The sequence below is a fragment of the Molothrus ater genome, chromosome 3 (genome assembly GCF_012460135.2).
Source record: "Molothrus ater isolate BHLD 08-10-18 breed brown headed cowbird chromosome 3, BPBGC_Mater_1.1, whole genome shotgun sequence".
Taxonomy (NCBI): domain Eukaryota; kingdom Metazoa; phylum Chordata; class Aves; order Passeriformes; family Icteridae; genus Molothrus; species Molothrus ater.
Window position 1 is genome coordinate 4,675,819 of NC_050480.2, and position 12,852 is coordinate 4,688,670.

At 46.3% G+C, this 12,852-nt stretch overlaps 1 protein-coding gene and 1 long non-coding RNA gene across 2 annotated transcripts; one reads left to right on the forward strand and one right to left on the reverse strand.

Moving 5' to 3' along the window:
• Window positions 1-483: 483 nt before the first annotated feature.
• NPHP1 (nephrocystin 1) lies at window positions 484-12,491 on the reverse strand. Its single transcript, XM_036380662.2, has 20 exons — window positions 12,401-12,491; window positions 11,942-12,006; window positions 11,173-11,233; window positions 10,643-10,779; window positions 10,120-10,312; window positions 9,832-9,933; window positions 9,256-9,347; window positions 9,096-9,135; window positions 8,731-8,815; window positions 8,065-8,159; window positions 7,650-7,778; window positions 6,793-6,867; window positions 6,413-6,523; window positions 5,416-5,498; window positions 4,370-4,446; window positions 3,995-4,094; window positions 3,775-3,887; window positions 2,450-2,523; window positions 2,295-2,339; window positions 484-900 (listed from the first exon to the last, which is right to left on the reverse strand). The coding sequence occupies exons 1-20, from the start codon at window positions 12,467-12,469 to the stop codon at window positions 622-624; spliced, it is 2,025 nt and encodes a 674-aa protein (XP_036236555.1). The 5' UTR covers window positions 12,470-12,491; the 3' UTR covers window positions 484-621.
• LOC118685231 (uncharacterized) lies at window positions 896-5,846 on the forward strand. Its single transcript, XR_004979945.2, has 3 exons — window positions 896-2,440; window positions 3,321-3,456; window positions 5,109-5,846. It is a non-coding gene; the product is annotated as an uncharacterized LOC118685231 (long non-coding RNA).
• Window positions 12,492-12,852: the final 361 nt, after the last annotated feature.

The following is a 12,852-nucleotide window of genomic DNA, read 5'->3' on the forward strand; positions in this document are numbered from 1 at the left end:
TGGTCACAAGGTGCTCAGGGGTCAGCAGAGGAAACAATCCTGGGGAAACACAGCATTCCCAGGATTCCCACCTGCTGCTATTTGTGTTGGGTCAGGCACATTCCTGGGAGGAACCCAGCCTTCTCCTGAGTGGGGGAGAGGAACAGGCAAACAGTCTAAAAACGGAGCAACCTGCTGGTCACTGGTTGGGCAAGAGAGGATTCTTCCCCTAAGCTGGCTGTCCTTGCTCAGCAGCATTCTTAGAGATCTCTGCTCTTTCCCTTCCCTGCTCCCAGGCTGCTGGGGGACTGGGACAAAGAGTCTTTTGTTCACCCTGATTAAAACTACACTGGAAATTAATTGGAAGCTGCATGAGAAGAGAAAAAGGCTACCTCAGCTTTGGCAAAATATGACACCTGACATAGCTACAACAGGTAGTAATAGGCAACCAGAGCCTTGTTTAACCCTGCAAAGTTAAAAATTTAAAATACAATTTCCAGCAGATAAACAGATAAAATAATTTTAATCTCTCTCAAAATCTTTTAATTGTGCTAAAATATCCATTACAATTCAGCTCCTACACAATCTCTTTGGTAAGAACTTAATTTTATTGTTACCACGTCCTTAGAGAGCCTGAATTGTTCATTCTCCAGGATTGTTTTCCCTCACTTCTCCTAAGAAATCATAGGCCAGCTCTGAGATGTCAAAGGCTCTGTGGGTGTTTTCTGATGACAGCAGGTACTCCAGGGCACCATCCTTCTCCTGGCTCCTTTTCAGGAAGTCATGGATCACCTTCCAGCGAGACAATTCCACCTCTTCCTCAGCCCATCTGTAGCTGGGGAGGGATGTGGAGCAGAGCAGAGGGAACACAGAGTCGTGGTACACCAGGACAAACGCAGACTTTAGGAATTCTTGATCTCTCTGCAGAGAAGAGTGTTTGAAAATACCTCAGTGCAAACACATGGTTGCCAAGCACTTTTCCAAAGTATTGTACACAGGGAAAAATCCCAAGCAACTCACTCCCAGTTCCCAGGAAAACAATGGGAAGAGATTTGACCTTCCTAAACATGCATCTGTTATCTCAGATAAGCCTCAAGCATATCCACAAACCTGAACTCTGCCAGCCTTCCCACTAACTACAGGCACTGAGAGCCCTTTGCTGTGGGGTATTTATATTTCTTAAAAGCAGTGCCACAACCTCCCTGCCCTGGAAACCCAAACTCCTCTCATCTCCCTGCTGTCCTAGGTGGAGCATGGCTCTGATCCTGCTCCTTGGAGCCAGAGCTGATGCTGCCCCTGGGCACTGCTGTCCCACTCTTTGTGCATGGTGTGACCTGTGTGCTCCCCTGTGAAGATCAGTTTGGAAAACCCACAGACAAAGGATCAGCCAGGATCAGCCTGGTCAATTATCAAACCCATGGGCGAGATCCAAGTCCGGAGTGTCCCAGCCCCAGGAGTGCTGTGCCTGGCAGGGAGCGTTTCACAGCTCAGCCTCATGGAACCACACCAGGGGTGAGCCTTCAGCAATCCTCCCCTGGGAGTGGCACATGCCAGTCAGGTAGGACTGGATGGTTCTGGGATCCCAGGGAGTTGCCAATTCCGTGAGCAGATCTGCTCTCCTTTTGGATGAATGGCCCTGAAAAAGCTGCTCTGACTCAGCGGGTGTTTGTTCTGCGTAAACAGGGAGCCATCCTTGTGCATCAATTCAGGAGCATGCACAGGAATGAAATATCCCACTGCTGCTTCCAGGAAATCCAGCACTGAGAGCCAATGGCTTTCTCATTCAGTTCCTGCAGCTGCTCCCTGTCCAGGGGACAGGATGTAGGACAAGATCTGGGTGAGCCCAGGGACAACCAGGTAAATTCTCCAGCTGCCTACGTGCCAAAACATGGATTACAACTCTCTGGGGTAGGGAGATCTGAGGAATTTAGGGAGCCTTTTCCCAGGCAGATTGTGGGAGGACTGAAGCTCAGAATTTGGAGGAAGGAAGATGATTTTGTGGGCATACACAGTCCCTTTTTGTATCCATGACTATTAGAAGTACATCATGACAGGGAGCCGCTCTGGGTACCAACCTGTAACAGGTTCCCCCCTAACAACACTGAAATAAAAAGTTACAAGTTAATTTCATTTTCCTCCTGCTCCTGGTTTACTGTTATAAATCTGGGTGAGAATTGTTAAGAACTGCATTACATATGTCTATTTTCTAAACAGATGTATGGCGAGAGGAAAAGCTAAGCAGCAATTGCACTGGCAGGGGGCAGCTAGGTGGAATTACCCTGAATATATGGGAAGAAAAACCTGCAGTTTGTTACCTTCTCAATTCTCTTCAATGTTCTTTCTTTCTCTGCCCAGGCACTCTAAAATGAAATGAAAAATCAGAGCAAGGCTGGAGAACTTTGTTTTCTCTCAGGACAAAAAAAAAAAAGCAGCTCAAATTGAGCTCGGAAATCCTGACAAGGTAACATACCCGAAGTGCATCCATCAGGTCTGGCTGATCCAGGAGTTGAGGGAAAGTTGCTAGAACAGGATTACAGATTAAGTCTGAAACAGAAAACAAACACATTCAAAGCTAAGGAAGAATCAGCTTTCAAAGTATTGGCACATCCACGTATTCAGCACATCCCCTCCTGTCAGATTATTCCAAAGGGAAAATGATCTGTGACAGTTCTCCAGAGCAGGGAAGGTAGGAGAACTCCCTAAAAACTGTTCTGACTGCAGCCAATTCTCAGTGGCTGAGAGACAGTTAAACCAGGAGAGGGGACACACAAACCCCAGTGCTGTTTATTGGGAGCACCAGCAAACATGAACCCTTCCTGATTTACCTGCCAGAGGTGTTTTCCCTCATTTCTGCACCTGCCTTTTTTATACACAGCTGCAATTGTGCTGCTTAGTTTGGATGTTATGGATAAACACACTTGGGTTCTACCTCAGCCTGGTGTGGCATTTTAGGAGAACCAAGGACCAAGTGCACAGTGAATTTTCCCAATGGAGCACATATCCCACTGCACAGGTGTCCTGGTGCTTTTTGGGTCACTTCCATGAGAACTCACTCTGCTCCTGTGATTATTCTAATTAATGAGACTGTGGTAAGATTCCAAGTGACAGAGAGCAGGATTTTGGCTGAAGTGTTTTCTTTATCATGTGATTTCAAATATTGAATGTACAATTGTCCCTTCACCTTGAGCTGATGCTAAGTTTGGTAAACATGAAGCATTTACTAATGCCTAAACATTTCGGGGAAGAGAGCCAGGACTTCCTTCTGGGAAGGAGAACAGACATTTTCAGTTGTCTATTCCTAAAGTGATGGTGGATTTTGAAATAATAGAAATCTTCTTTAGTTGCACAGCTACCAGAACAACTCCTGGGGTTCAAGCCTTGCAATGGCTTCACATGAAGTCTGAATCCAAAGGGAATTTAACTCCAGGAGAGGTCATCAGCCTGATCTACTGTCCTAAATTATGCAGATCAAATCAGGTAAGTGTGGCAGTTCTCACCTATATAAATTCATATGTAGTACAGTTAAGAAATGTAATTTTTCCTTATTTCAAGTTGGTTTTAAAATGGAGAAGGCTATGAACTATTATTAGTTCTGTTGAATAATCACGGCAAGACACTGAGTTCTAAATCCAGAATTCTCCAACTTCTGTCTCTCCCTACTGTCAGCAAGTAAATAATAATTAAAAACTAAAAATAAAGAGGATAACTTAGCCTGAGTGCCAAAAACATCTCTTACCAAGGCAGACCTGGCAAGAGTCATTCCCTGGATGAACCTGATCTTCCTCCAGTGCTCACCTGTGCTTTGCATGCTCAGCCTGTCCTTCAGGAGGGCATCTCCAAGGATTTGCCGATAAAACACCAGGAGATGGATGTAGCACATGCCCCCAACTAATGTTTCAGGGAGAAAACTGTTGGGAGAATAAGGGACAGCAGCTGAGGTGTTCACTGCAAACACTGCAGATTTCTCTAGGCTGTCTGGAATACTTTTTCATTTTATGGAAGCACAAGGACTCACTTCAGGATGTCTTTGGAGTGCACACTCGGTGACTTCACTTTCACCAGAAGCACAGGCTGCTTCCTGAGGCTCATAAGCTGCTGAAAAACCCCAGAGCCTGCTGCAGGTAGAGACAGCACAGATTCAAACAGTCAGTTTGAAACAACAGTAATGATTATATTACAAAAATTGGCATTTCAGTGGGTTGAGAACTCTTTCAAGTTTAGTTAGCCTGGTAGCACCCAGCTCCCCACAGCCAAGGCAAAAGCAGATAAATAATAAAATGCATGCAAAAATAGAACACACAAACCCAAGCCAGGCTGTGGGGACTGTTGTGAAGGAGATGCAGCATTAATCACATTATTTTGTTTATATTATATTGAAAAGAAACCACACCTCTCCTCGATATTGATGGGTCAACCTCAACGCCTCTCTCATAGGGAGTTCCACCACTCAGGACCAGCTCATGCATCCTGCCAATAAAGATAAATTTGAGGCCTGTATGATATTGGGAATTCAACTATTTTTGGAATTTAATTGTACTGGGAGGTCAATTATTTTAAAAGCCATTAACAACATTGTTTCTTTTCCACGGCCCAAATATTTTTCTTGCAAGGAATTTAGCAATTCTTTCGCTACAATGGTTTTGAGGAATCACCACTTCAACAATTAAAATCTTTCAGATTTAAAATTTGTTAAAGAATAATGTAACCCCAGTTCTGCCAAGAATAAGTCACTGCTGAAACTAGCATGAAATTTAATCTGTAATACCATCTTACTTAATGAAATAATAGAACATTTAAAATATGAGACTTAGAAGAGATTTAGAGTTCTAGAACAGTAGACGTGTCCCGTGGGTATTTGGGTATTTTTTTGAGCTGTAAGCCAGATAAATTCAGAATACATATACACTATATATATATATGTGTGTGTGTGTGTGTGTGTGTGTGTGTGTACCAATATTTGGCAAAAACCAAGTCTTGAAAGTCTGAGCTACAATGAATTATTTATGTCAATAAACAGAAAGTTTTCCTACATTTAATAGAATAAAAATATACAAACTTCATTATTCTTTCAGATGACTGGACCCACTAATCATAAATCAGCTGAAAAATCTAATTCATTATTCTTTCAGATGACTGGACCCACTAATCATAAATCAGCTGAAAAATCTAATTCATACTCCAAGAGCAGTGAGAGATTAATTCACAACAACTCCCACCTGACTCCATGTCTTGGGAACCAGTCTACCAATGTTCCCCTGGGAAAGGGATGATGCAGCAAAGAAGAGCCAGAATGCCAAAGGACTGGTCTGGATGGCCCCTGCCCCAGCAGTGTGTAAGTAGGAAAGATGAGTTTTACTCTCAGTCTCAAACAGATGTATAAATTACATCTGTGTGTAAATACAGGGGGAGCAGGAAAAGGCAACACAACAAACTCACTTGGAAGGAATAGGAATCCCAGTGGAAGTGAAAAGCTTCAGAAAGGCCCAGCCACAGCTCAGCTCTCCTCTTTCACCTGTTGACTAGGAAAAAAAGAAAAATTATTTGAGTAGCTGACCCAGAATGAGTGACTGAACCACAATTAATAACAGCAACCGTGTGAAAATTGTTGTAGTTATCCCCTTTTCCTCTTTCACCTTTGTGTGTTCAAAAACCACAACCTGCCTTCTCTGAGGGTCGTTTTTCTGGCTTTACCATCTATTGTTTTACTACCTGTTGTGCTTTCCAGCAGCATATCCCAGATAGATAGGCTCTATCTGTGTAAACTGGAGCTGCAGACCACTGTCCATGCTGCTGAAACAGTTAAAACTTTAGTTTTCCAACTGTACAGGACATTAGTCTGAAATAAATCACAGAGATGGAAAACTGCAGGAGTGAGGGGAGAACTAGTCCATTGTGATCCCATGGCATGGGATCTTTGGCACAAGTTATTTCAGTGTTGGTACAGGGACACTCATGTCCATGAGCCAGGGGGATTTTTATTCTCTAATTAGGGATATTCTCCTATCAGAGAATCCCAGAATGCTTTGGGTTGGAAGGGATTTTAAGGATTATCTTGTTCCACCCCCTGCTACGGGCAGAGATATCTCCCACTATCCCAGGGTGCTCCAAGCCCCATCCAACCTGGCCTTGGACACTTCCAGGGATCCAGGGGCAGCCAGAGCTCCTCTGGGCAACCTCTGCCAGGGCCTCTGCACCCTCACAGAGAAGAATTCCTTCCCACCTATCCCTGCCCTCTGATAGTGGGAAGTCATTCCCCCTTGTCCTATCACTACATGAGCTTGTGAAAAGTCCTCTCTCCATCTTTCCTGTAGGCTCCTTCCAGGTAATCCTATTTTCTAATCCTGTTCTCTAATGAGGGATATTCTCTAACTGGGAACAGCTGGTTCCCTTTATAAACCTTGGAGTGGTTTCCACTGCACCTACCCACACTCACATTGCACTTGTAGGTGATGCCAAGCTCAAACAAGATCCCAATGTCTGAAGACAGGGAGTTGGACCTGACAAAACAGTCACCATCAAGCAAGCTGGGTAAGATGCCCATCACCTGGTACAGAGAGAGGGAGGGGAAAAAAAAAAAAAAGAAGTTAATGTACCTATAAAAAAAAAAATCTTGATTTTTAAAGGCCATCAAGCACATCCCTCACTCAACACAAGATCTTAGACCCAATCCATATAAAAATGAGGAGAGAACCAATTCCAGTCAAAATTTTGCTCCCCTTATTGTCTTTCCATGGAGCACAGATGTGCCACCGAGGAACACTTTAGTGACACTGAAGGAAGAAGCTGTAAACAGCCAGGGGCTGTATCACCTACCCTTGGAGAAAAAGTCCAAGTTTGAGGATTTTTGGGCAGCCACGTGGCTCTCACTGTGTGAATGTTACTCAGCACCTAAAGTGGGGAAAAAAGCTAAGGTAAGTTTTTCTGGAAAGCCCCTTTCAGAAAATGCAGGGCTATCCCAGATGGATCCAACACTGCACACAACAAAGACAACTGGAAGAAAACTGCTGGATAATCAGAGTTACGTTTTTACAAAAAGCTGCTACGCACACACACAAAGGAACAGAGGATCAAGGGCACGTGGAGGAATCTGCCCCTGGCCCAGCTGCTCCAGGCCCATCCCAGGAGACAGATCAGCCCAGGAAACACACATTGCCAGGAACACAAAGGAGCCAGGAGGCACAATGGCAGGTGGGGGACTCGAAATTAGGGACTCAGAGAAATGGAGCTCCCTCCCCAGCCCCTCCCAGGGCCACCCAGCACAACCCCAGGGACAGGGTGTGACTGTCACCAGCTCCCTGGCTCACCTCACTCTGCTCTGGGGCATTTTGGGGCTGCACCTGATTTACCTCGAGAGGAAAGCAGAGGGGGAGAAACCAAAGGCAGAAAAAGGGAGGGGTCCAAGTGCCTTGTGGAGCACCTTGGGTGGGAAGCAGGGCTGAGTGTGCTTGCCTGGCCATGCCCATCAATGCAGTCTGGCCTGTTTTATCATTCAGTTCTGTTCTTCTGGGCGAGTGGGCTCAAACCAGACTCATCTGAGCATAAATTAAACCGCTTGGGAGGCAGGTTGTGTGTGTGTCTCTGAGTGGGACAGAGAGGAAGCAGAACCTGAAGGATGCTGGAAGCTCCAAACCTCCTGCAGTCCCTTTTTGGGGAGCAGACACATTCCTTACCCGGCTGCCATCGAAGAGGCAGAGCCGGACGTGCCGGCTGAGGACGCGCACGCCGCTCCCAGGGAAAGGGATCATCTTGCAGCTGCATAAAGTGACAATCAGGGACACTCTGGTGGGTCTAGGATGGATCTGAAACACAGCAGAAGGAGGATTAAGCCTACAGGCCCCTCTGCACGAGGTCTCATCTTGTGTTTATGGACTGAGGTTATTCTCCCAAGCACCAACCCAGTGCAGTGGTGGCAGCAGGATTTCTTCACAAGCCTTTAGCTCTGCCCCAGGGATGTTTTAGGAGGACAGACAGAAGGTCCCAGCAGAAGAAATTTTTGCACCAGAATGATGCAAATTAAGACATGATCGTTAGCCAAAATGAAAGAAGGCAAATAAGGTTTGTGCCCTCCTTAGCAGCAATACTCACAGTATTTCTCTCAGAGTTCCACACCAAGTCTTTGAAAGCCAGCTGGGATGGAGTAAGCTTGGGTTGCAAATAGTAACTTCCTCGAAACTCTTCACCTACAACAAGAGTAAATTTAAAAACTCTTCGTTTTTCAAATTATCTTTATTGTGCCAAAAAGGACAACACCCAAAATTCATGACCAGTTGAATATTTGACTAAACAAAACTATGGAATTATCTGCCATGAGCACTGTTTACTATTTGTGAGTGTTCTGAAGTATTTCATCTCAAAAGCACAGTAACTTAATTTTAAAAAGAGATTAAACAGCTTTAAACAGAAAGACTAACAAAACATTAAATGTCTTAATATATTTGGTGAAGAGACTAGAAAAGACCTTTGAGAAAACGGGAAGATTAAAATAAAACAAAAAAAATCATAATTTCCTGCAAAGTCAACAGGAACAAACTTCTAAAGAGGAAACACTTTGAAATCATGAGGAAATTTGTCAGGATTTCACATTGATAAATTAAAATTTAAGGGAAAAAAATATACTTTTTTTATGGGTCAAATATAGCCAGTTAGCCAATTAATTAAAATTAAGCAGTATGGACTGGGGTCCAACAGGCTGATGACAGGATGAGAAAGCCACCACAGAGACCTGAGAATGCTGCCAGGTGAGATCCCTACCTTCCTCCAGGAGCTGGAACAGCATGGATGGGCGAAACCCTGCAGGAACTGCCCCTGTGGTGGTCAGCACCTCCACAGTGTCATTCTAGGAAAAACAAAGGAAAAGGGATGTTGCTGGTCCTGCTATTTAACAGCAAATTTCATCCTAATTTACAGCTCTGTTTGCAACCAGAAACTTGAGGTATCAGTCACCTCTTCGGAAGCATTTTTGTGGCATTTCTTGCTACCAAAAACTCCCAAACCACAGATGTTAATTAAGAACAATGGTCTTTGAGATGAGACACAGTGTTTGGGGAAGGCACAGCTTTTCTGCAAAATAATGAAGATTATGGCAGGTGCAGCTGCCCTGTGAGAGGGGCACCTACCTCTACAATGGCTCGGACAGCACTCCAGTGGGAATCTGTTCTGGAAGAAAATAGAGGGATTTATAGTAAACCCTCACATGAACAAAAATTTAGCCACTAAATATTGCTCTGTTTCCAAACAGCAGCAGCTTCACAACCATATCTGAGGCATTCCATTTACCTTTTCTTAATTTCAGTTCCATCTGCTGTTTCATCAACCACTTCTATGTGTTCTTCTGACTCCTCCTGGCTTTCTTCCTCTTCCTTAGGAACCTGGAATTCATATTTTAAATGGCAAAAGGATTCATTCCTTCCCAGTTCTGTTCTTAAAAATGCCTCCTCCAACAACAGCCCATATTAATATAAGTTTAGAATAAATTAAGTAAGTTTAGAATAGGAGATTTTCTCTCTGTGATGAAGAAAACTCTCCCACATTTACATGGACTCTCATTTCAGATAAATTATTAAAACCCCAAATCAAGCCATGGCAGCTTGGAGTCTTCAGAGCTGACCTTTAAGTGACAAAGATTCTGACTTTGATATTCAAGGAACTTCTCTGCCACATCTTCACAAGGCACAGAAATGCTGCTTTTGATGGATATCTCCAGCCCCATGGACAAAACCATGGAGTTATTTCCAAATAACTGGCTTTATTTCCAAACAGCACGTGGCATTGTGACGAGATCATTAATTACTGATCATTAATCTATACAAAAGAGCAGAGGTGAGATGAGGACAGAGGTTGCAGCACACCCACCGCAAGGTAGGTCCTGGGAACGAGGCCTCTCTGCCCCTTGGAATTTTCAGCTACCCACCAGCCATCCTCCTTCTTGTCATGTATGAGCAGGATTTCACCTTTCTTTGGCATTGGAGGAAGAGACAGAGACAAAAAAAAACAAGCAAATATTTAAATGAAAAAGGACCTAACTCCAGTTTCTCCCCAAATCCCACAACTGGCTGAATCCCAAAAGCACAGGATTTCATTATGGTTACTGCTTAACTCAGAGTGATCTGCAGTAAACATCCTTTACAGAGAGATATTTACCACAAATGTGAGATCCCCTTCCTGCTGGGCATCAAAGTTCCCAACAGCAACACATTCTCTAACATTTGGATCATCCAACAATTTCTCCTCATCTTCTTCTTCAGTCTCTTCCTCCTCACTTTCTTCATCTTCACTCTCCTCCTCTTCTTCATTTCCCTCTTCTGCATGAGGGCCTTTCTGGTGGTCCTCACCCCTACCCAAAACAAATCAAACTATTTTTTTAGTATCATTCCCACCAAACTTTCTGAAATGCTGTTAAGCCTCTGCAAGGACATTATTCAGATACAGCATTTCCATTCCTCTGTTTTTCCCTCTGTCCTGAAGAAACTCCTCCAAACCTTATCCATTATCCAGCACCCTGAGAAAATCCCAGCAAGCCATAAATGACTTCTCTCCTGAGCACTTCTACTTTGATCCTTCTGTTATTTTTCAGCTAATTAAGGGGGGGAGATAATGATTTTTCAAGGTCCATGCCAGCTACCCTTTAAAAAACCATTTGCATTTGTATCTTTAAGCTACTCACCCTGGATAATTCTTTGTCACATTTTCCTGATCCAAGACAAGAAGGAGTTTCTGCAGCTGCTGGGAGAGTCTTAGCAAAAGCTTTTCTTCCTCTTCCTTCCTCTGGCTGTAATTCCCCACCGGCGCAGGCTCGTCAGCCTGACAGAGAACCCAACAAATGCCCCAAACAATCAAAGTTCCCCAATTAATTGCTCAAAGAATCAAAGTCCGTCTATAAATTAAGTTTTCCAGACATGTCTTACAAGTTTTCCCCTTCCTGGGCTGCTGCCACTCCCTCTTTAGAATTTCACTCTGCCAAGGTGAAATTCTCTGTTAGTTTTCACCTGGGACTTGGACAAAATAAAGCACTCAAGTGAGTTTTAAATTATATAAATGGATATAAAAAATATAAATTGGAGAGATGACAAGCAGGGATTGTGCAGTGCTGGGCACTGCTCTTGTTGTGAGCCATCTAAAATGGAACATTGATTTTCTTTAAACGATTTCCATGGTGAATTTTGGAGGAAACCACAAATTTATCTCCATACTTACTTTTTTCAAAGCGTGGAGAGCCTTTGTATTCTCCTCCACCAATTCCTTCAGCTCTGTACATCTGCATTGAGAGCAAGACAGGCAGATGGTATTTTCTTAAAATTCTGACCCAAACCACACTTGCTGACTGAAAGGTGTCATTTTAGGTGCTGTGTGTCCCTTCAGGTTGAGAACTCCAAGCCCAAACAGCAGCATTGGCTAGAATCCCAGAATAGCTGGGACTGGGATGGATCTCTGGAGCTCACCCAGTCCAACCCCACTGCTCAGGCAGGACCACCCAGAGCAGGTGACACAGGAATGCATCCAGGTGGGTTTGGGATGTCTCCAGAGAGGGGAGAAAGACTCCACACCCTCCCTGGGCAGCTCTTCCAATTCTCTGCCACCCTCCTGTTGAAGCGGATCTTGTGTTTTAATTTATGGCCATTGCTCCTCATCCTGTTGTTGGGAACACCGGAAAGAGCCTGGCACCATCACCTTGGAAATATTTATGTGGATTGGTGAGGTCCCATCTCAGCCTTCCCTTCTCCAGACCGTCCTCAGCCCCAGAGGGCTGGGAAAGAGCCAGCCTGGAAAACAGGAGAGGGAAGGGCAGGGAGAAAGCTGCACAATCGGGAGAGAAAAGGCACGGAGGGAGCGAACACTGCTGAGGGTACCAGAGGGGACGGTGAGGGCAGCGCCGGGGCACTGGCATTGGGGCATGGGGGTCGGGATGGGGATTGGGATGGGGGTTCGGGATAAGGGTTCAGGATGGGGATCAGGATGCCCTCACCTCAGCCGAAGGGGCTCCCGCTGCCCGGGGGCTGCGGCCGCGCTCTCCGCCCGCAGCGCCTCCACCTGCAACAGGGGACGGGGCGGTCAGGGCCGGGGGGGGCGAGACACCCGGTATGGCACCAGCACCGGTACAACCCTGGCACATCCCCGGGACCGGCCCCGGTACAACCCTGGTACATCCTCGGGACCGGCCCCGGTACATCCCCGGTGCAGCCCCGGTACATCCCCGGCACATCCCCGGGACCGGCCCCGGTACAACCCTGGTACATCCTCGGGACCGGCCCCGGTACATCCCTGGTGCAGCCCCGGTGCAACGCCGGTACAACCCTGGTACATCCCCGGGACCGGCCCCGGTACAACCCTGGTACATCCCCGGGACCGGCCCCGGTACATCCCTGGTGCAGCCCCGGTGCAACGCCGGTACAACCCTGGTACATCCCCGGTACCTGCCCGGTACCTGCGCCCGCAGCTCCCGGCTCCGGCGCTGCACTCGCTGCAGCGGCCCCCGCGCCCGCCGCTCCGCCATCGTCACCGGGCAACGGGGCAGCCCCGGCGCCGCCGGATGACGGGCCCGGGGCGGGGCCGGAGCGCTCCGAGCCCCGCGGCCCGGCCCCCGCAGCCCCGAGCTCGGGAAGGTCCCTCGCACCCCCAACAGACCCGGCGGGGCTCATGTGGGGACAAACGATGGCGTTTCGTGATCCCAGCCACGGAATCACGGAATAGGTGGGGTTGGAAGGCACCTCTGGAGATCCCCCAGTCTGATGGCAGGATCGTTAAGTTTGGGAAGGAGGTGCAAGATCAAGACCAAGCCTTAACGGGCTGTGGGCAGTGCTTTTTCTCCCCCATAGATATGAGAACTCCATAATACCTCTGAAAACCAGCAGCCTGCAATGAATCCCCCAGCATTCC